We start from the raw sequence: 24,333 nt of genomic DNA, 5'->3' as shown, positions 1-24,333 counted from the left end.
GCGCTCTTAATTCATAATGTGAAGTAAAACAGAGCATGCCATGTAAAAGAAACAGTTTTATTTTTGCTTAATAAACTGTACTATGTGGTCAAGACTATTTATATTTAGTTTCGAATCAAATTACATTACTTTAATATTATGGTACTTGGATTACGTTAGACTACATTTTTCAACAGGTAACTAGTAACTGTATCGGAATACATTTTTAAAGTAACCCTCCCAACCCTGTTGCTGAAGTTAATCAAGAAAAAGAACACAGAGAGGTTTTTGATGATCTGCAAGTTTTATGCATTTCTATAGCATTTTTCCATCTGAATCAGAAGCTCAAAGCCCTTTACAATGATCTCTCACATTCCCCCATTCACACCAACATCAAGGTGCTGCCATGCAAAGCACTCAGCTGCACATCGGCAGCAACTGGGGGATTAAGGACCTTGCCAAAAGGCCCTTAGTGATTTCTTCAGTTTGGCGGGGGTTTGAACCAAGGATCTACTGGTCTAAAGCCCAACGCTTACCACTAGACTAGACCATCACCTCCCTCATTTGTCTAAAGAGCATGCATTGTTTGGGAATGATGGTGAATGCAGCAGAGGAGGGTGTTAAATGAGAATGTTGGTGGAACAACCCCTTAGTTCTCCTGTGTGTCAGTGTGTCCTTGAAAAAACAGGGAACTCAAAACAGGCCCAAGTGGATGGCATGGTGGCTTAGTGGTTAGCACTGCTGCCTCACACCAAGAAGGTCATGGGTTTGTGGCCTTTCTGTGTGGAATTAGCATGTTCTCCCCATGTTTGCGTGGGTTTGCTCTTGTTTCCTCCCACATTTAAAGACATGCAGATTACGTGAATTGGAAACTTTATAACTGTCCAGTTCTCCCTTGCAAAAGAGGTCTCGAGCTCAATGGGACTAACCTGGTTAAATAAAGGTTAATTTAAATTAAAATCTCAACCACATCAATAGTAAAAGGTCCATGTGAGAAATGTTTTTTAAGTCTGTAAGGACCTGATCAAATTTAATATTAGAAATTAGTTGGACTATTATGCATGGGTGCAATTTGAAAATATTAAGTTCCACAAAATAGAAATATCACTCCTTATTGTTGTAAATTATCATTTTATTTCGTATGAATGTGTTTGGGTGAACTGTACAAACTAAATTTCCCTTCAGGGATTAATAAAGTTTCCTATTAATACTTAATAAAAAAAACATATTGCTGTTTGAATTGTTTCAGTTGAGAAATAGTTTGAGGTAATCAGTTTCTTCAAACTACTTAAGTCGGACTGAACTATCAGGTCTTAGTGTGTTCAGATAAGGTCATATTTAAGGTTAGTTGCTTTTTTTGGTCACTGACCTGTGTAGCTGCCCCAGCCCAGCAGTGGTGCCACAGACCAAAACAGTGCTCCAGTCCAAATGCATATTAGTGCCACAGCAATGGTGTTTGTGCTGACACAGTATGCTGGGGGAAAAAGCAACATCAAAACAATAACGCAGCTTGTTTCTTTGCAGCATGAAAAGGTTAAGAATTACAATTTTGGCAAGCACAAAGTGAGAGGCACAAAGTGATGTGACATTCTTTCCCTGTTACGAATATCATATTGTGACATTTTATTGAACAATGACTTCTTTTTAAATTTTAACAGCTTTTGCAAACACCTACGCCTGGCAAAAAAAGAGAAAAGAACTGTTGAAAAAGTACACATAGCTTTGCACTAAGGAGAAAAAAATCTATTGGACTGACCTATTTTCAAGCGAGGCTCACATTTCTTGTGTAAACACAACACAATAACGGCCACAGCGTGAAGTTGTCAGGTTGCACTTTTTATGAAGAGAAAACAACTGAGAAACTAATTGATCTTTAAAATTTTACAGTTCAAAGTTTTTGAAGATTTAAAGTTATTGCTGTTAAACATTATATATCGTAAGGAAGAACTGAGACAACTGATGTTTCCTGTTTGAGCTGACCGATGTAGAACTATAAAATGCAGATAAAAATACTTTTGCTTTAAAAGGATCTTATTGCTTTAACACCTGGTATGTTGTATTTCCAACACAACTGACTGAGCTACAATTGTGGTCAGATGTTTACATGCACTCATCATGGGCATGAATGTCAGGGTAATTTGGGGCTTTTAATGATGTCTTTGAACTGTTCTTTTGTCAGGGTGGAACAATTGTACAGAATACATCATTAATGACTAAAAAACAGCAAGTCTGAATTTATTTGGGATCTTCTCTAATCCACACTGGATCAAAATTACACATACAGACTCAAATATATAATCACTATATTCATATATTCACTTCAATCTTTTAATAAATGGTGCTGAAGGTTCTACAAAGTCTGCAGATGAGACGGTGGGGGATGTGAATGTTTGTGTTGCGAAGGGGAGGAAACAGAGTGCAGAGGAGGAGATGCAGAAGGCAGTGAGCTGGTTGCAGCATCAGGAAGTGATGGGCAGAGGTCAGACGGGGCATGCTGGCTTGGGATTGGGTGATCCACCCATCCTGTGGTCCAGAACCAGCAAGAAGGAGAGGAAGGACCTTGTTGTTTCTGAACTTACAAGGATGGCAGAGGAAGAACACAAGTCAAGTCAGTGGCGCGGGGCAGCAGGGTTGTTGGATGACAAGGTGAGGGCGTGGCGAGTCGGTGGTGAGCTGGGCAGATATGTGGAAACTGCCATAGGCTCGAGTCAGTTTCCTCATCCAGTCAACCTACGATACCCTGCCCTGTCCCCAAAACCTCCAACGGTGGTTGGGCACGGAACAGGCCTGCGACCTCTGTGGAACCGGCAATGCTACCCTACGTCACATTCTGGCAGGATGCAAGACCTCACTAACCCAGGATCGGTTCAGATGGTGGCGTGATCAAGTGCTCAGGAAACTGGCAGAAGTGGTAAAGAAGAAAAGGCAAGCGGCAAGCCAGGGGGTCCAGTCAGGGAGACATCAGTGGATTAATTTCCTTAGAGAAGGGAAGTCTGCAGCCACAAATAGGAGACCCACATTCATGCTCCCAGCATTAGGGGAAGACTGCAGATTGGTGGTGGACCTGAGTAAGCAGCTCCATTTCACAGGGGAGATCTGCAGCACCGCACTGCGACCAGATGTGGTGCTGTGGGCCACATCCAACAGAACTGCTTTTCTGATTGGTTAGGCTGTACCATGGGAAGAAGGAATGAGGAAGTGCACGAAAGAAAGAGGGCAAAATACTCTGACCTGGTCGTGGAATGCAGGGAGAGTGGATGGAGTACAAAACTCTTTCCAGTGGAGGCTGGCACAAGGGGGTTTGTGGGTACATCTACAACCTACCTGCTGAAGGAACTGGGACTGAGGAGTAAGGAACTACACAAAGCTACCCGGGACCTTTCAGAGGAGACAGAGAAACCAAGCTTTTGGCTCTGGTTGAGGACGTGGGAACCAGCAGTTCCTGAGACAGGCTAGCTGAAGGTAGTGACTGGGAGACATCCTTGTTCACTGCCCTCCACCAGGAGATGTTCCGGGTTAAGGGGCGAAACATTTGTGAATTGAGGTCCCCCAGCTGATGGCCCAACAGCTAGCCCATTGAGCACCGTTGGAGGTGTGGCAGGCCTACTGTAGAGCCTAGCAGGTGTTAACACCTACCTGTGATGTTTCATTTAATAGCTATTTGGTCACAATGACAAGAGGTATATACAAGATGTATAAAGGTGCAGCTTTCAAACATAAAAGCACTGTATCACCTGTCATGCATGGTGGTGGTAGTATCATGTTCTGGGGCTATTTTGCTGCCAGTGGAACTGGTGCATTGCATAAAGTGGAAGGAATAATGAAGAAGGAGGACAACCACCAAATTCTTCAGTGTTACCTCGAATCCACAGCTAGATGTATGAAAGTTGGCCACAACTGAGTGTTCCAACAGGACAATGATTCCAAAAACAAATCTAAAAGGTTGTGGGTTGGATAGAGCAGGAATCTGAAATGGCCTTAGCAAGCCCTGACCTTCTTCTTCTTTGTCTTTCGGCTGTTCCCGTTAGGGGTCGCCACAGCAGATCAATCATTTCCTTCTCACCCTGTCCTCTGTATCTTCTTCTGTCACACCAACCACCTGCACATCCTCCCTCAGCACATCGATAAACCTCCTCTTTGGCCTACCTCTTCTCCTTCTGCCTGGTGGCGCCATCCTCTGCATCCTTCTCCCTATATACCCTGGGTCCCTCCTCTGCACATGTCCAAACCATCTCAATCTTGCCTCACTGACATTGTCTCCAAACCGTCCCACCTGAGCTGTCCCTCTGATATGTTCATTCCTAATCTTGTCCATTGTTGTCACTCCCAAAGAGAATCTCAATATCTTCAGCTCTGCCACCTCCAGCTCTGCCTCCTGTCTTTTTGTTAGTGCCATCGTCTCTAAGCCGTACAACATAGCTGGTCTCACTACTGTCTTGTAAACTTTCCCCTTCACTCTTGCTGATATTCTTCGGTCACAAATCACTCCTGCAACCTTTCTCCACCCACTCCACCCTGCCTGCACTCTCTTCTTCACCTCTCGACCACATTCCATTACTTTGAACAGTTGACCCCAAATATTTAAACTCATCTACTTTTGCCACTTCTACTCCTTGTAACTGCACTATTCCACTGGGCTCCCTCCCATTCACACACATGTACTCAGTCTTGCACCTACTGACTTTCATTCCCCTTCACTCCAAAGCATATCTCCACCTCTCCAGACTAGACTCAACTTGCTCTGTACTCTCACTACAGATCACAATGTCATCTGCAAACATCATAGTCCATGGGGACTCCTGTCTGATCTTATCCGTCAACCTGTCCATCACCACTGCAAACAAGAAAGGCCTCAGAGCTGATCCTTGGTGTAATCCCACCTCCACCTTGAATGAGTCTGTCATTCCGACTGTGCATCTCACCGCTGTCACACTATTCTTGTACATGCCCTACACTACCCTAACATACTTCTCTGCCACTCCAGACTTCCTCATACAATACCACAACTCTTCTCTTGGCACCCTATCATAAGCTTTTTCTAAGTCCACAAACACACAATGTAACTCTTTCTGGCCTTCTCTGTACTTCCCCAACAGTATTCTCAGAGCAAACATTGCATCATAGTGCTCTTTCTCAGCATGAAACCATATTGCTGCTCACAGATTTTCACCTGTTTTCTAAGCCTAGCTTTGACTACTCTTTCCCATAGCTTCATGCTGTGGCTGATCAACTTTATGCCTCTGTAGTTACTGCAGCTCTGCACATCACCCTTGTTCTTGAAAATAGGAACCAGCACACTTTGTCTCCACTCCTCAGGCATCCTCTGACTTTCCAAGATTTTATTAAACAATCTGGTTAGAAACTCTACTGCTGTCTCTCCTAGACATTTCCATGCCTCCACTGGAATGTCATCTGGACCAGCTGCCTTTCCACTCTTCATCCTCTTCATAGCAGCCCTCACTTCTTCCTTACTAATCTCTTGTACTTCCTGATTTACTCTCACCATATCATCCAGCCTTTTCTCTCGCTCATTTTCTTTATTCATCAGCTCTTCAAAATATTCCCTCCACCTTCTCAGCACACACTCCTCACTTGTCAGCACATTACCATGTGCATCTTTTACCACTCTAACCTGCTGCACATCCTTTCCAGCTCTGTCCCTTTGTCTGGCCAATCAGTACAAGTCCTTTTCTCCTTCCTTACTATTCAACTTCTTGTACAGCTCGCAATATGCCTTTTCCTTCACTTTTGCCACTTCCCTTTTCACCTTACGCCGCATCTCCTTGTACTCCTGTCAACTTTCTTCATCTCTCTGACTATCCCAAAACTTTTTCACCAACCTCTTTCTCCTTATGCTTTCTTGGACCTCTTCAGTCCACCACCAAGTCTCCTTGTCTTCCTTCCACTGTCCAGACGTCATACCCAGTACTGTCCTAGCTGTCTCCCTCACCACATCTGTAGTACTTTTCCAGTTGTCCAAAACTGCTTCCCCTCCAATCAGTGCTTCTTTCACCTGCTCGCTAAATTTCACACGTCTTCCTCCTTCAGCTTCCACCATCTGATCCTTTCTTGAGCTCTCACTCTCTTCTTCTTTACCTCTAAAGTCATCCTACAAACAACCATCCTATGCTGTCTAATGACACTCTCTCCTGCCACCACCTTACAGTCTCTGATTTCTTTTAGCTTGAATCTCCTATAAAGAATGTAGTCCACCTGTGTGCACCTTCCTCCAATCTTATATGTTACCCTGTGCTCCTCCCTTTTCTTAAAGTAGGTATTCACCACAGCCATTTCCATCCTTTTTGCAAAATCAACTACAACCCCTGGCAAAAATTATGGAATCACCAACCTCAGAGGATGTTCATTCAGTTGTTTAATTTTGTAGAAAAAAGCAGATCACAGACATGGCACAAAACTAAAGTCATTTCAAATGGCAACTTTCTGGCTTTAAGAAACACTATAAGAAATCAAGAAAAAAAGATTGTGGCAGTCAGTAACGGTTACTTTTTTAGACCAAGCAGAGGAAAAAAATATGGAATCACTCAATTCTGAGGAAAAAATTATGGAATCACCCTGTAAATTTTCATCCCCCAAATTAACACCTGCATCAAATCAGATCTGCTCATTGACATTGACCCTATGCCATGACATTGACCCTATGTGTCTTTTTGCAAGGAATGTTTTTGCAGTTTTTGCTCTATGGCAAGATGCATTATCATCTTGAAAAATGATTTCATCATCCCCAAACATCCTTTCAATTGTCCAAAATATCAACATAAACTTGTGCATTTATTGATGATGTAATGACAGCCATCTCTCCAGTGCCTTTACCTGACATGCAGCCCCATATCATCAATGACTGTGGAAATTTACATGTTCTCTTCAGGCAGTCATCTTTATAAATCTCATTGGAAAGGCACCAAACAAAAGTTCCAGCTTCATCACCTTGCCCAATGCAGATTCGAGATTCATCACTGAATATGACTTTCATCCAGTCATCCACAGTCCACAATTGCTTTTCCTTAGCCCATTGTAACCTTGTTTTTTTCTGTTTAGGTGTTAATGATGCCTTTCGTTTAGCTTTTTTGTATGTAAATCCCATTTCCTTTAGGCGGTTTCTTACAGTTCGGTCACAGACGTTGACTCCAGTTTCCTCCCATTCGTTCCTCATTTGTTTTGTTGTACATTTTTCGATTTTTGAGACATATTGCTTTAAGTTTTCTGTCTTGACGCTTTGATATCTTCCTTGGTCTACCAGTATGTTTGCCTTTAACAACCTTCCCATGTTGTTTGTATTTGGTCCAGAGTTTAGACACAGCTGACTGTGAACAATCAACATCTTTTGCAACATTGCGTGATGATTTACTCTCTTTTAAGAGTTTGATAATCCTCTCCTTTGTTTCAATTGACATCTCTCGTGTTGGAGCCATGATTCATGTCAGTCCACTTGGTGCAACAGCTCTCCAAGGTGTGATCACTCCTTTTTAGATGCAGACTAACGAGCAGATCTGATATGATGCAGGTGTTAGTTTTGGGGATGAAAATTTACAGGGTGATTCCATAATTTTTTCCTAAGAATTGAGTGATTCCATATTTTTTTCCTCTGCTTGGTCTAAAAAGTAACCGTTACTGACTGCCACAATCTTTTTTTCTTGATTTCTTATAGCGTTTCTTAAAGCCAGAAAGTTGCCATTTGAAATTACTTTAGTTTTGTGTCATGTCTGTGATCTGCTTTTTTTCTACAAAATTAAACAACTGAATGAACATCCTCCGAGGCCGGTGATTCCATAATTTATGCCAGGGGTTGTACCACCTGTCCTTCCCCATTCCTATCCTTGATACCATATCTACCCATTACTTCCTCGTCACCTCTGTTCCCTTCACCAACATGCCTATTGAAGTCTGCTCCTATCATCACTCTTTCATGCTTGGGCACACTCTCCACCACCTCATCTAACACACTCCAGAAATCTTCTTTCTCCTTCATCTCACAACCTACCTGTGGGGCATATGCACTGATAATATTCATCATCACCCCCTCAATTTCCAACGTCACACTCATCACCCTGTCAGACACTTGTTTAACCTCCAACACACTTTTAACATACTCTTGCTTTAAAATAACCCCAACACCATTTCTCTTCCTGTCCTCACCATGGTACAACAACTTGTACCCACCGCTGATGCTCCTGCTCTTACTTCCTTTCCACTTGGTCTCTTGCACACACAATATGTCTACCTTTCTCCTCTCCATCATATCAGCCAGCTCTCTCCCTTTACCAGCCATACTACCAGCATTCAAAGTCCCCACTCTCATTTCCACCCTTCTAGTTTTCATCTTCTCCCGCTGTTTGTGGAAATGTTCTCCTCCTCTTCTTCATCGTCTTCGCCCAGCAGTAGCCCAATTTCCACCAGAACCCTGTTGGGCAACAGCACCGGTGGCGGACGTTGTTAACCCGGGCCGCGACTGATCCAGTATGGAGATTCGATTCTTAGTCTGCATAGTTGGTTGGCTTGTTTTACGCCGGATGCCCTTCCTGACACAACCCTCCTCATTTATCCGGGCTTGGGACCGGCACTCAGAATGTACTGGCTGCACACCCCATGTGGCTGAGTTTAGCAAGCCCTGACCTCAACCATTGAAAATTTGTGCACTACACTTAAAAGCTGGGTCTGTGCCGGAAAACCAACCAATTTAAATGAACTCTAGCAGTTCTGCCAAGATGAGTGGCCAAATATCCTGCCAGAAGGTTGTTGACGGCTACCAAATGTCAAGGTGCAGCTTGCTAAGGGACATTTAATGAAATTTTAGTGGGGGTGCATGTATATATTTGAGCATGTATGTATAGTTTTGTCCATGTAGATTAGAGAATATCCAAAATTAATTCAAACAATTCCTGATTTTTTAAAGTCATTAATGATGTATTTTGTACAATCATTCCACCCTGATGAAAGAACAGTTCAAAGACATCATTAAAAGCCCAAAATTATCCTGACATTCATGAACCATGATGAGTGTATGTAAACCTCTGAACACAATTGTATATTCATTCCTATCAGAATTCATTAATAAGAGCTGCCGTTTCAATCTAAAAAAAAGGAAATGCTAGCTGCACTGTGGTAGTAAAATCATAGCTTTTATCCCATGTGCCGTGAACCACACAGGTTTATGCAGACTGTGTTTAATGAATAACCACAAACACAGTAAAACTCAATCTGACGACAAAGGCAGTTACTCTAATTTCCATATTATGAAGACATTCTTCAAGGTCAGTTACACCCAAGAAATAGAAAATGTCACCGCAGATTAGTTTAATGACATGTTAGCAAAATGTAAATTAAATTCCTGGAGACAAGTGGGAGTTATTTTCACAATTATAGTCAGTAATAATTATTTATTAGTGCTGAAAAACACTGTGTCACAGAAGAACTGTTGGAATGTGAGGCGGGCAGACAGCCCGAAGCTTTGCGTTTTCTCACCATCTGAGTCTAACCTTTGTCTCGATCTGACCTTTTTTGGGTCTGAGTTTTGTTTGGGACTGACCCTTGTTTAAGTCTCAGTCTAACTTTAGTCTGAGTCTGACCCCTATTTTCCTGACCTTTCTCTGAATCTGACCTGTCTGGGTGTGATTTTGTTTGAGTCTAGCCTTTGTTGAGGTCTGACCTTTGTCTGAATCTGACCTTTATTTTTATAACCTTTGACTGCACTTAACCTTTGTTTGGTCTGACCTTGTTGGGGTTTTAGCTTTGATTGGGCCAGTTTTTTTGTAGGTGCAACCTTTTTTGGGTCTGACCTTCAGCTGAGTTTGCCCTGTGCCTGAGCCTGACCTTTGTCTGAGCCTAACATTTGCCTGAGTTTGATTTATGTCTGTGTTTGACCTATGTCTGGGTCTGACCTTTGTCTATGTCTGGCCTTTGTCTGAGCCTGACCTTTGTTTGGTTTGAGCTTTGTCTGGACCAACCTTTTTTGTTGAGGTCTCACCTTTGTCTGGATCTGGCCTTTGTTTGTTTTGACCTTTGATTGGGTCTGGCCTTTGTTTAGGTCTGACCTTTGTTTGATCTAACCTTTGGGTCTGACCTTTATTTGGGTGACATCCTCTAATGTATCTGATGACACTGATGACAGTCAAGGTGTTGATGCTTGCAAGGCCAAAGAGCAGCGTGAGGAAACCGTCCACCTGTAGAAAGACAAAGATGAGCTGGTGAATGATGATGTCAAAAACCTCTGTGTGGTCGTTTGAGCCTCAGGCTGCAGAGTCTATTTGACCCAGATGTTTTTCTGTTCCCTCTGCTTTGTTTTTAACTTTATCAGATCAAAACTCTACATCAGTAGATCTCTTCCTAGCTGTTGTGGGATATATTCCAGACATAGCACATTTCTCCTTATCTGTCCTGCGGCCTTTCAAAGTCATTCATTCATTTATTTTGTATACATGCTTACTCCATTCAAGGGTGAGGAGGCTGCTGGAGCCTATCCCAGCAGTCATAGGGTGCGGTACAACCTGGACAGGATGCCAGCACATCACAGGGCCACACATAGACAGACAAACTCACTCACACGTAAGCACACCTACGGACAATTCACCGAACCTGCAAGTCTTTGGAAGTAGGAGGAAGCCAGAGCACCCCGGGGTTAACCATGTGAACACGGCAGGGGCGTAGGTTTGCATATGGACCATAGGGACAAGTCACAACCAATATTTTGGGATGGCAAAATAGTCCCTACCAATATTTAGCATTTTTGTTTATATAACAAAATCATTCACTATTTTTTTGCGAACTCGATACTATAATTTTAGTCGTCACGTTTTGTGTTTTCGACGTGCCAGAATGACAGGGTTACCCATGTTGCAATTTCATTGGCTCACGTTCTTCTCACACGGACGTAAACAAAGCGCATCTCGTGGCAGGCAGTGCTTAATTTGTAAAGTGGGAGGTCCCGGAGCGCAGAGGATGGGTGGCTCCGGTGCAGTGTTGCCAGATGTACGATAATTATCGTATTTGTACGATAGTTTTGCCATCTGTACGATGTACGATCTATAATGGGAAAAAACCCAATATGTACGATAATTTCAGTTGGTTGCCCAAACACGCATCTCTCTCTGACACCCAAGAATCATTTTGCAGGTGTTGCACTCATGCGGCATCAAAGACACACCACACACAGGGCTGCTGCTGGCTTTGGGCTGCCGGGACAGTCATTTGAAAGCCCGCCCCCTCCCCATACAAAGTAATGAGTTCCCATCCAATCTCTGCAGGACAGGACAGGAAGATTCCCCAACCAACATCTTTTTTTTCTTTTCGAAACTGTATTTCAACAAATGCAATAACAAACGAACAAAACACAAGAGCAAAGAGATATACAAGAAAAATAAAAAAAAGTTCAAGTTCCTTATGGAGGTGTCAACATTTTTTCTGTGTTCAACAAAATCTGCGCAAGTGGCCATGGCATCGGATGACGACAGCGACCTCGAGGTTGCATTTGACTCTTTCTAGTCTGGTAATTAACACGTTTGTGTTACTTCACAGTCTTGCTTGTGCATTTGCGTTCTTTTTGTGCCATAGTTTCCCCATTACTATAATTACTGTTTAAAAATGTGACATAAAATTATTTGTAAATTAAAAAAAAAACGCTAAAATAGCTACGTTGTATGCGTTTTGTTTGTGTACGATAATTTCTCCCAAAATACGATAATTTTGAGGTTTTGGTACGATAGTTTCATATTTCATATCTGGCAACACTGCTCCGGTGCAGAAAAACAAGAAGGGCGGGGGGGAGGGGTTGCGAACAATGCTGTGCGCCACACTTAAAATAAACTGCACACACCTTCACAAATGACACTAATACCCTGCCTTTTCCTCAAAAAATACTACATTTATGTTTGCTGTCTGTCTATGTACTTTTCTGTCACTTTTGCGCTCTTTTTCATACTTTTCCCTCGTTTCAAAAGTCACCGAACGCACTTTACCGTAATATATGCAACATATAGCATACTGTTGGAAAGCACGGGTTCTTGGCTTGCTGTCAGTGTTGAAATTTTTCAGAGTGAGGGCTTACATGAGAAGTTACGGTAATGAGAATCAGCGGCGCACTAGTGTGAAGCTTCCGTGTTTTTCCTCTGCGTTATGACATCACAGGCTTACGTTTACCGTAATACACCAAAAAAAAAATCCCTTTTTTGGGGGGGGGCAAATTAGGTTGCCAGATACCTACAACTGCATTATTGATGAAGATAATAGATTATACATCTTGTTTGCAAAAACTTTTTTTTTGTTAGCTCCACAAGTATTTTTTTTGTTGTTGTTGTCTTGTTCTCTCAGGTGAAGGCCTATAGAATAGATTCGTGATTTTGGGTGCAATTTTGTTATTTAAGCTATTTGTTTGTTTGCCTACAAACTTAATAATGTAAATAAAGTGTTAAATTATTCAGCATTATGTCGTCATATGTTATGTATTATGCTGTACTTGTGCGTCTAATGGTATGAGTGGGTTAGGGGGTGATGGTGGTGAGCAGGGGGGCCGGGGGGGGGGTGGTGGTATTGTCCCTACCAAAGCTGAGACCAAACCTACGCCCTTGGAACATGGGCAGTAGTGTTAATTTTGTCACCTGTTTTTTTTTGTTTTATTTAGTCTTAATCTTTCCTCAGATGTTCTTCTTAGCTTTAGTCATATTTACTCATCCACTTACCATTTTTATTTACTCATGTTTTAGTCGACTAAAAGTCTGTTAATTTTAGTCTAGTTTTAGTAAAAAGAGAACTGAATGTATTTTATTATCATTTCAGTTGAGGCATTTTAGTCTTTTTGATAAAAAAAAAAACAAAAAACATCAGATTATTTCTGTTTACCATTTCAGTCATTACAGTGTTTCACAAATCTGAAATAATGAATGTTATCATTACCTGAAAAATACACTTGTTGAATTATTGAAGGTTTGTGGTGTTTTTCCGCAATATTTTAAATTTGCAAGGCTGTCCGTCAGATACAATTAGACATTTGGTTTTCTTGTAAATCCACAGTGCTGGAGGGGCACAGGTCATTTGAAATGAAATATTTGTTGGATCTAGTTATTCTATCTGCACGTTCAGAATTGGCTGGAAATTTGTTACAGCAAAGGAGAATAAAATAAAATGAATAATTCAAGATTTGTAATGTTTTTATCTAATGTAAGAGCCACGACTTAAGACAATTTAATTTAAATATGATGCACACTTCATATTTCATTATTTTGTTATATTTCATGTTATTTGTTATATATTAGAAATAAATGTTATAAACAAATTGATATTGGATGAATGTAGAGTTTGCTGCTGTGTTCAAAAATCTACACACAGTGTCTTTAATCTGAGCCTCGGAGAGCTGATCAGACACTTTAACGCTGCGAGACAGAGTGTAAATGTAGACTAACGTACAGTATCTTTAATCTGAGCCTCGGAGAGCTGATTGGAGACTTTAACGCCGCGAAAAACAGTGTGTAAATGTAAACTAATGTACAGTATCTTTAATCTGGGGTTGGGAGAGTTGATCAGACACTTTAACGCCGCGAGACAGAGTGTAAATGTAGACTAACATACAGTATCTTTAATCTGAGCCTCGGCGAGCTGATCGGACACTTTAACGCTGTGAGAAACAGTGTGTAAATGTAAACTAACATACAGTATCTTTAATCTGAGCTTCGTTAGCTGATCGGACACTTTAACGCCGCGAGACAGAGTGTAAATGTAGACTAACGTACAGTATCTTTAATCTGAGCTTCGTTAGCTGATCGGACACTTTAACGCCGCGAGACAGAGTGTAAATGTAGACTAACGTACAGTATCTTTAATCTGAGCTTCGTTAGCTGATCGGACACTTTAACGCCGCGAGACAGAGTGTAAATGTAGACTAACGTACAGTATCTTTAATCTGAGCCTCGGAGAGCTGATTGGAGACTTTAACGCCGCGAGAAACAGTGTGTAAATGTAAACTAACGTACAGTATCTTTAATCTGAGCCTCGTTAGCTGATCGGACACTTTAACGCCGCGAGACAGAGTGTAAATGCAGACTAACGTACAGTATCTTTAATCTGAGCCTCGGAGAGCTGATCGGACACTTTAACGCTGCGAGACAGAGTGTAAATGCAGACTAACGTACAGTATCTTTAATCTGAGCCTCGGAGAGCTGATCGGACACTTTAACGCCGCGAGAAACAGTGTGTAAATGTAAACTAACGTACAGTATCTTTAATCTGAGCCTCTGAGAGCTGATCGGACACTTTAACGCTGCGAGACAGAGTGTAAATGCAGACTAACGTACAGTATCTTTAATCTGAGCCTCGGAGAGCTGATCGGACACTTTAACGCCGCGAGAAACAGTGTGTAAATGTAAACTAACGTACAGTATCTTTAATCTGAGCCTCGTTAGCTGATCGGACACTTTAACGCCGCAAGACAGAGTGTAAATGTAGACTAACGTACAGTATCTTTAATCTGAGCCTCAGAGAGCTGATTGGACACTTTAACGCCGTGAGAAACAGTGTGTAAATGTAGACTAACGTACAGTATCTTTAATCTGAGCCTCAGAGAGCTGATCGGACACTTTAACGCCGTGAGAAACAGTGTGTAAATATACACTAACGTACAGTATCTTTAATCTGGGGTTGGGAGAGTTGATCAGACACTTTAACGCCGCAAGACAGAGTGTAAATGTAGACTAGCGTACAGTATCTTTAATCTGCGCCTCGGCGAGCTGATCGGCCGCTTTAACGCCGTGAGAAACAGTGTGTAAATGTAGACTAACATACAGTATCTTTAATCTGAGCCTCGGCGAGCTGATCAGACACTTTAACGCTGTGAGAAACAGTGTGTAAATGTAGACTAACGTACAGTATCTTTAATCTGAGCCTCAGAGAGCTGATCGGACACTTTAATGCTACTAGACAGAGTGTAAATGCAGACTAACGTACAGTATCTTTAATCTGAGCCTCAGAGAGCTGATCGGACACTTTAACGCCGTGAGAAACAGTGTGTAAATGTAGACTAAGGTACAGTATCTTTAATCTGAGCCTCAGAGAGCTGATCGGACACTTTAACTCCGTGAGAAACAGTGTGTAAATGTAGACTAACGTACAGTATCTTTAATCTGGGGTTCGGAGATCTGATCGGACACTTTAATGCTACTAGACAGAGTGTAAATGCAGACTAACGTACAGTATCTTTCATCTGAGCCTCAGAGACCTGATCAGACACTTTAACGCCATGAGAAACAGTGTGTAAATATAGACTAGCGTACAGTATCTTTAATCTGAGCCTCGGAGAGTTGATCGGACACTTTAACGCCGTGAGACAGAGTATAAATGTAGACTAGCGTACAGAATCTTTAATCTGAGCCTCAGAGAGTTGATCGGACACTTTAACGCCGTGAGACAGAGTGTAAATGTAGACTAGCGTACAGTATCTTTAATCTGAGCTTCAGAGAGTTGATTGGACACTTTAACGCCGTGAGAAACAGTGTGTAAATGTAAACTAGCGTACAGTATCTTTAATCTGAGCTTCAGAGAGTTGATTGGACACTTTAACGCCGTGAGACAGAGTATAAATGTAGACTAGTGTACAGTATCTTTAATCTGAGCTTCAGAGAGTTGATTGGACACTTTAACGCCGTGAGACAGAGTATAAATGTAGACTAACGTACAGTATCTTTAATCTGAGCCTCGGAGAGTTGATCGGACACTTTAACGCCGTGAGACAGAGTGTAAATGTAGACTAGCGTACAGTATCTTTAATCTGAGCTTCAGAGAGTTGATTGGACACTTTAACGCCGTGAGAAACAGTGTGTAAATGTAAACTAACGTACAGTATCTTTAATCTGAGCTTCAGAGAGTTGATTGGACACTTTAACGCCGTGAGACAGAGTATAAATGTAGACTAGCGTACAGTATCTTTAATCTGAGCTTCAGAGAGTTGATTGGACACTTTAACGCCGTGAGACAGAGTATAAATGTAGACTAACGTACAGTATCTTTAATCTGAGCCTCGGAGAGTTGATCAGACACTTTAACGCCGTGAGACAGAGTATAAATGTAGACTAGCGTACAGAATCTTTAATCTGAGCCTCGGAGAGCTGATCAGACATTTTAACGCCGTGAGAAACAGTGTGTAAATGTAGACTAACGTACAGTATCTTTAATCTGAGCCTCGCTAGCTGATCGGACACTTTAACGCCGCGAGACAGAGTGTAAATGTAGAGTATTTTTTCATTAAACATTTGTCATTAATGTTGGATGAATTTACTCTGCAGCATGTTTACTGTTTGTCGTGTAATACTCCGTTGGTTGTCTTCTTAAACACACAGCTATTAAACACAAATGTTTTGGTTTTTAGGTTCCTAATCTGTAAGAAAAATGTTACTTAATTTTCAGGAGGCTAGTGTCCGTTCTAGTGGCCTTTACAGATCTTGCCTCAAACGCACAGCAGGGCAAAGGCTATTTGCACCATTGCGGCGTAAATAGCGGCAAGTTACAGCCTTATATACACCACGGCGGGGTAAATAATGCCACATCAGGTCCTTATATGCACCAAGGTGCCCACACCATCCCAAAATGCAATATGGCTGCCACCGCTTTTCCCGGGTCTAATTCTAAAAGCCTTCTGATTGGTTGACATTCAAATCTCACGTTCAAAGCGTACGAGCTTGTTGACAAAACCTGAGAGAGATTTTATTTTGGCTTTTTTTCATGCAAAACATTTTTAGCCTAATCTTTTTCGTCAACAATAATGCATGTTAATTTTGTCTTAGTGTTTTAGAACACTGGCACAGTGTCTTCATCATCTCGTTTTCATGAAAAAAAAATTGCTGTTGCCAGATATATGTCATCTTGTTTGACGAAATTAACACTAATGGGGAGAACATGCAAAAGACCTGGTAGGAAGTGATCCCAGGAACTTTTTGCTGAGAAGCAACAGTGTTACTCACAAAGCCATGATGCCACCCCCACCTCCAAAGTCAGGACAAAGAAATTAAAATGCAACTTCAAATACGCTACAATAATTTAAAAATAAAGTTTACATAAAAGGCTTGTGTAGGAAAGCAGAATAACTGCATAAAGCAGTGTTTTTTTACACAAACACTTTTGTTTCAGAACATTAACTTTGCTCTTTTTAGAAAAACTTTGCCATTTCTCTTTCAGTCTGGCTCCAGCTATGTGACACCGACATCCCACTGTGTCAGTTTTAGGTGATGTAGATCAGCTGGTCTTTTACTGATTCAGTTAATATTATTATATACGTGTGATGGGGTTAGTGCTTCAAGCCATTTAAAGCTCTGATGAAACCCTTTTTAATGACTCAGCCATCAGACGTGTATCTGTATGTGGTGAAAGAGATGAACTTGTGGAGACATTGGCTTGTCTCAGCAGTGACATTCATGTCTCTGGGTCTTTGACCTTTGAGATCGAGAGGTGCCTGGGAAGAGCTTATGGAGTCATGAGGTCACTGGACAGAGGTGTTTGGCCATGCTGATAAATTTGCAGGTGAACAAAGGTCCAAATCTTTAGGGTCCTGGTGTTGCGTTTCTTACTGTATGGTTGCGAGACTTGGACGCTAACCAGTGACCCAAGGCAACAACTGGTTGTCTTCAGTATTAAGTGTCTTCAAAGGATCCTTGGATACTGATGGAATGATATTGTGTCAAATGAGTGGTTACTGACAGAGACTAGGATGAGGAGTATCACATGCATTGTGAGGAAGCGTCAGATGTGACATTTTGGCCGTGTCCTGTTTCTCTGTGCATGATCCAGTGCACGAGGTGTCTGAGTGTTGAAGACATTGAGTGTTGAGTGTTGAAGAGTGTTTATTGCTGTTGGGGCAGCTTTCTTTGTTAGCAAAGAGCTTTTGACACACTGTTATTTGTGTCTGTGATGCTGCATTTTATTGCACGTTGGAAATGTTTTTGTTTTTTTGGAGTTGATCTTTCCAACTTTTGTTTTTGTTTTTTTTACGTTGCCAAGTTCGCCGCCATATTGCTGTGATGTTTGATCAGTGATCTCTGTCTAAAACCAATCTTGCCTGAGATCAATTTGATTATTTGCTAAAACAGGTCACTCTAGCTGGAGAAGGCCAAGGGGACATCCATGTTTCACCTGGCTGCAGCAAACAGTAGAGATGTGTGAATGGACCGGTTGTCTGCTTAGGTGGTTTCCATCCAGAACCTGGGGGGGGGAAGCTTCCCTGGTGTTCTGAATGTGGCAAAGGACAAGCGCATGCTCTCACACTTGACTTGACCTTCAGCTATGGTCATCTAATGACTAAACTATTGTTGGTTCTGGGCATCCTCACCAAATGTCCAAAACATCTCAGCTGGCTCCAAGAAGCAGTAGCTCTACTTCACCCTGTCACTGAGTCTACGACCAGATACCCAGTGGAGGAATCTCATTTCCACTGCTTGTATCTGCAACCTTGTTCTTTCTGTCATTACTCACACTTCATGACCATAGGTGAGGATAGGAGCGTAAATCGACTGTTAAATTGAGAGTTTCACCTTCTGGCTCAGTTTTTAATTTGTTATGATGGTCCGTCTCTGGATTGATGACTTTAAATTGAGAGGACAATAAGCAGCATATGTTGATGTTTGACACTTCTTTCCTGTGTTGTTTTGCAAGTTTCTCTATTTGACAACTCAGTTGTATAGTATTCAATGCTGTGCTGTGCCATAGGGTATAAAACCCAGAGCTGTGGCAGACCTTGAATCTGTTCATGTCCTATCACGCTCTATGCAGTGATCTGCTAATACTTCTCACATGCCTTTCTCACTTGCCTTCTTTTATTTTTCTAATTCCTTACATATTCCTTCTTGCTTTGTGGTACTCCTCCTTTCAGCCCACAAGAAGAATGTAAAATGAGTTGGACCTGCTGCTGGCTAAGATTCAGGCTTTCAATGTACTGTAAATCAGAGATTAGATGTCTGAGAGATGAAGTTCACTATTTCTCTCTCTTTAAAAAAAGAAGACGAAGTGAAAAGAAAACAGTTGTACGGCAGTAGCCTCTGGGTCCACATGTCTCAGTATCCTGGTTATGTGTTTTTGGTATAAGACATAGGGCACTTTTCACTGAAGCTAGTACCCTTGAGCGAGAAAAATACCCTGGAACATTTCCAATTTAAATCAACTATTTCTTCAGAAGAAGAGGCAGTGAGAAAAATAAACATAGCAGTGAGGTCAGTATCATAGAACATACACACAGCTCCTTTTGTAAATGAATTACTCTGAAGAATACAGTACACACACAATTAAATTACCCAGCAAATATCCCCCCTGCTGCTCTTATTTGCTTCCTGTTTGGCTGTTGACAGGAGGTGCACTGCTTGAATATTTTTGCCATTAAAGGCCCCCAAAGTAGTAACTGATTAGAGATTTAACCCACATGGCTACGATCATAATCTGCTGCACATACACACATTACTATTCGGCAAGTCCTTTTAATTGACTTCATTAACTGGGATTGGCAAAATAAGACTCAGGCTTTGCACACAGTCATCATCACATTAAGGCAATTTCAAACCAGCATTCCTGTAAATTCATTCTAAAATCTGACAATCCCAAGATTTATTCAATAACTGGTATCGAAAACAAAAAATAACTTTTTAAAATGTATTGTTGTCACAGTTTTTACCTGGCAGGTCCAAATCCAAGTGATCAAATACCCATCATCGTTCAGGATGCTGAATATTTCTAGAATCCCCCGAGAATAGCCAAATACTGAGATGCCGGCGTCAGAGACGGCAAGGTTCAACGTGAGGAAATCAGAGGGCTGAAGTGAGGCTCTTTGTCTGCACAGGACAAGTATCACTAAACTGTTTCCAAACCAGGACAGCAACCCTACGGACAGACCAAAATACAGACTGTTCAGATGATTCCCAGCCAAATTCAGAGTTTTCCTGTTTGAGTGTATCAATAATACATACACTGTAAAACTCAATGAGTTAGTTGAACTCAAACCATTTGAGGAAACCGATTGCCTTAAACCATTTGAGTTTGCCAACTTAAATAAAATAATTTTCACTAATTTAATTGTTAAAGTTTTAGCAACTTAACAATTAATAGCAAATTAAATTTATGTAAATCTAGTTTATGTTTTTCAATAAAAAAGTGACAAATAAATTTCTGCCTAAAAAAAATCTACATTACATTTTGGGATGCATTCTTTGGTTTACTTGTTGACTCTGCGTTGTGTTGTTATGACTCCGCCCATTCGCTCCCCTCGGGACACGAACTCATGATGTCCGGCATGGAAATCGGACTCTCTAACCAGAAGGCTAAAACTCAGGGCTCCGGCCTTGTGACCAGAGAATCCTTTTGAGCTGTTGGAGTGAGGGTTACTAACTATATATGCACAGCGACACCTGCTGGCCTCGTTACATAAACTCAATTAAAATGAGTGAATGGAACGCAATGGAAATACATCACCAACACTTAAATGCCCCACAACTTCAAATGCACTTAAAGGAACCAAATTGTTATGACAACAATTCATTTTTGAGTTAGTTTAATTAATGGAAACGAGTGACTATAACTTTTTTCAGAGTTTGAGTTACATTAACTTAATTATTGTATTAAAATGGAAGTGTTCGGTTTAACAGTTTATGTTGTCATGCTAGAATCTTTGTCTGTATATGTGGAAGCTAATGTTGTGAATGTGATAATTCATGATCAGTACATTTTAAATAGGCGATATTACCAACATACTGTACATAGTCCTGAAAAAGTAATAGCACTAAGGAAATACTTATTGAATACTACTTAGGAGAATATGATATTTTGGGAAACTACTGCACTCACAGACGTAATCAATGGTTGAAAGTTCATATTTAAACCTTTTGTGCAATAAATGTTGCTGCATGAGTATTGCTATGATGTTTTCATAAATTTGTGTGCTAATATGGAGATCTGAATATTAAATTCTAGCTATCCCACCACTGATGCAGTGGATAAAGACAGAGTCTCTGGCTGGTTCGCAGTGAATTGTGGCTTTCATTGAGGATGTGTACTGGTTCTTCTTCTTCCACTTAATTCTCACCTTCAAAAATGTAAAGACTTTTAAGAGGTGCGAGGGTGCACACTCTGGTTGTGCAATGTCCTAAGCCATAGGTGATAAACTGATTCCAGAAAGGTCCAAGAGGGTGCAGGTTTTCTTTGTAACCACCAACTCCACCAGGTCATTTCATTGATTAACTCATCCCATCTGATGTTAATCAATGAAATGATCTGGTGGAGTTGGTGGTTACAAAGAAAACCTGAACCTTTTGGCCCTTTCTGGAATCAGTTTGATGCCTAGGTTCTAAATGAATCGAAGACAAAAGGTTTAAATAAAATAGTAAATGGACTGCATTTATATATCGCTTTTCCATCTGCATCAGACGCTCAAAGCGCTTTACAAATAATGCCTCACATTTACCCCAATGTGGGGGTGCTGCCATACAAGGCACTCACTACACACCGGGAGCAACAGGGGATTAAAGACCTTGCCCAAGGGTCCTTAGTGATTTTCCAGTCAGGCTGGGATTTGAACTGAGGATCTACTGGTCTCAAACCCAACGCCTTAACCACTAGACCATCACCTCCCCCAGTTTACTGGCCTTGACTTTGCAGATGATGCTGCAATCTTTGTAAAATCAATAAATACCTTGATCACAGCAATTGAGAAGCTGAGTGGGCAAATGGAGTGTCTGGATTTGTAATTGTTTTGGATCAAGACTAAGATGCAGGCATTCAAGTACTGCCAGAACTCTATCAGAACTGTACCTGTGTGCAGTGAAAGATTCAAAGTTATAGAGAGAATTACTTACTGTACCTCACTGATAAGTGATTCTCTCTTTGATGGAAGAAATGACTTTGACGAACCTATGGAGTCATGAGGTCCCTGGGCAGAGGTGTTTGGTGATGCAGAAACCTTTTCAGGAGAATGAAGAGCAAAGTCTTTAGGGTCCTGGTGCTTCCTGTTTTGCTGTATGGTCATGAGACTTGGACACTAACCATTGGCCTACAGTGATGATTGGATTTGTGTTGGGAAAGTGTAGGAACACGGACCCACAACAGGGGGCGCAAATGAACGGACAATGGAATAGGTCAAATAACAACACTTTACTGTTGCGAACGTGCACAACAAACACAACAAATTACAACAATGGACAAAGTTCAATTCACAAAGGTGTCGTGTGGGCAGGCTCGAAGATAGGAGACGCCTCTCCAAAGTAGAACCGGAACCACACGGTTTCCTCCGCCACAGGACCCCGGGAATACTGGAGCCGCCAAGTTCCGAACTCCCAGGTGGCCACTGCCTCCGCGTGTCGGACCTGGTACTGCTGGCGAGGAACAAGAACACAGTTAAACGTGGGCGCGTTTGCACCCAGCAACCTGTACGGCAGGGAAGCTACCTCCACCTCTCGTTGGAGAAAAAAGTCTGCAATCACTCACAAAAATCACAAAGGTTACTGTCAAGCAGTCAGCTGAGATTATTACCTTCCAGGTAGAACGATATCTCGGCGATGAGGTGGAGATGCCGTCCTGCTGATATACCCCAGTGATAATTGCCGTCAGCTGTCTCAGGTGATGGGTGACAGCTGTTACCGAGGCTGCTCCTGTGGGGCGGCAGCGCCCTCTGGTGCCTGGAGCCCGCACTCCAGGCAGGGCGCCCTCTGGTGGTGGTGGGACAGCAGTACCTCCTCTTCAGCGGCCCACACAACAATTTGTTTGGTATGGGGCTTCTTTAGGGAAACCTTGTGGATGGCTGGAATGACTTTGTATCAAATAAACTATGACTTTGGGACACTCAAATAAGGATTATCATTTGCATTGTGTAGAAATGCCAGCTGTGATATTTTGGCCATGCGGCACACCTCTACAGACCTGCATGTCCTATTAGAATCAACTATCAGTGGGGTGCCACAGTGTTAAGGATTGTAGCAACTGGAAGAGGCCAAAGGTTCACCCATGTTTCAACTGATTACATCAGACAGACGGCTACTTTTGAGCAGTGGGATGGACTGGATATTTGCCTGGGTAGTTACTATCCAGCACCTGTGTTGTTGTGGATACAGCGACACGCAGCATTAGCGCATACGTCCATACCTAACCACCAGTGCTTATCCACAAAGAGCTCATATTCCCATCACTGCTATCTCGTGGAAATGCTGCAACTTAATTTGTGAGTTTGAGCTATCATCACTGTACTAACCTGTGTAAAGCTTATATTTACAGCATGTGGAGTACAACGTTATTATTGCAACAGTTTACATATGCAAGCATGGTGTAAATTACTATGATATTCACATAGATTTGCAGATTTATTTATTTGACATTCTGACTTTACCTTGCCAGTGCAATGGATGTGGCATAGATCTAGAAAATATGGCATCCAATACGGGATGTCAGTCCATCACAGGTTACTTCTCCAGTCAAGCTGGTACCCATTTACACCTGGGTGGACTAGGACAATGCAGACATAATGTCTTGGCTCAAAAGTTGTGTAAGAGAATCCACTGACTGCATAAACTAACACTGGCCAGCAGACCAGTGCACCACTGACAGTCAAACTGAGTGTCAACAGTGGCTTGACCAGTAGAAACAAGAAGATAGTTCCCTGTTTTTATGAAAAACAACAACAACAAATGTACAGTGGGATAATGAAAATTTTTCTAAATTAAACCTTCATGGTTAAAATATCACACAAAACTTCTACTACAATTTGACAACAATGAACGTGGGACAATTAAGTTTGCATAATTTCCAAATCTTCAACATGTGACTCACCCAACAGTAAGAGATACACCCCGATGATAATTTCTCCACGATCCGACAGAGGAGGGTCTGAATGCAGAGAACTGAGGTTATTATTTCTCCATGGAATATTGACAACCTTTGGAAGATCATTTTTTAATGTTATTTCCATGTTATGATGCCAAGTCATGAATCCTTGTTGTCTGTAACAGTATGTGGACACTCTTGTATTAAACGCTGGGGTCAGTCCATTCTAAATCCAGATTAGACTCAGTCACTAATACCTCACATCTCACTGTCCAAATGATTCAAGATGTAATCCTGTTTCTTAACAACTAGACAGACAGCAATATTGGAAGGAACAACTAACTAAAAGGGGTTTACCCATTCAGACCTTTTTAAAGAAGGGAATCCATGTAATTCATTTTTTTTTTCAAGCTCAAACAAATTCCTCAGTATAATCCAAATGTGTAACAACAGTGTGCACTTCTCCAAAGTTGTTGAGGCTTGTTTATTGGGCAGCATCCAGATTACAGTTATATATAAATTATGCCTGACATTGTGACAAAGTCATCTGTCATGTCTGAAGATAACATGAACAAC

General features: G+C 41.6%; 1 protein-coding gene across 2 annotated transcripts in view; it reads right to left on the bottom strand.

The window, feature by feature from the left end:
• Nucleotides 1-23,926, bottom strand: part of LOC117523346 (opsin-5-like) — a 29,512-nt gene extending 5,586 nt beyond the window's left edge. Inside the window, exons 1-4 of one of the 2 annotated variants that reach the window (XM_034184833.1) lie at nt 23,764-23,902; nt 19,628-19,833; nt 10,058-10,157; nt 1,349-1,453 (exon numbers count right to left, since the gene is read on the bottom strand). In XM_034184833.1, coding sequence (XP_034040724.1) covers nt 1,349-1,453; nt 10,058-10,157; nt 19,628-19,833; nt 23,764-23,902 — 550 coding nt within the window. Of the gene's footprint in view, nt 1-1,348; nt 1,454-10,057; nt 10,158-19,627; nt 19,834-23,763 lie in introns of both variants that reach the window. The other variant, XM_034184834.1, reaches the window with a different exon arrangement.
• Between the last annotated feature and the right edge of the window lie 407 nt (nt 23,927-24,333).

The sequence above is a fragment of the Thalassophryne amazonica genome, chromosome 13, assembly GCF_902500255.1.
Source record: "Thalassophryne amazonica chromosome 13, fThaAma1.1, whole genome shotgun sequence".
NCBI classification, from domain to species: Eukaryota; Metazoa; Chordata; class Actinopteri; order Batrachoidiformes; family Batrachoididae; genus Thalassophryne; species Thalassophryne amazonica.
Note: the sequence above shows the minus strand (reverse complement) of the source record. Positions and strands in the feature narration are given on the sequence as shown.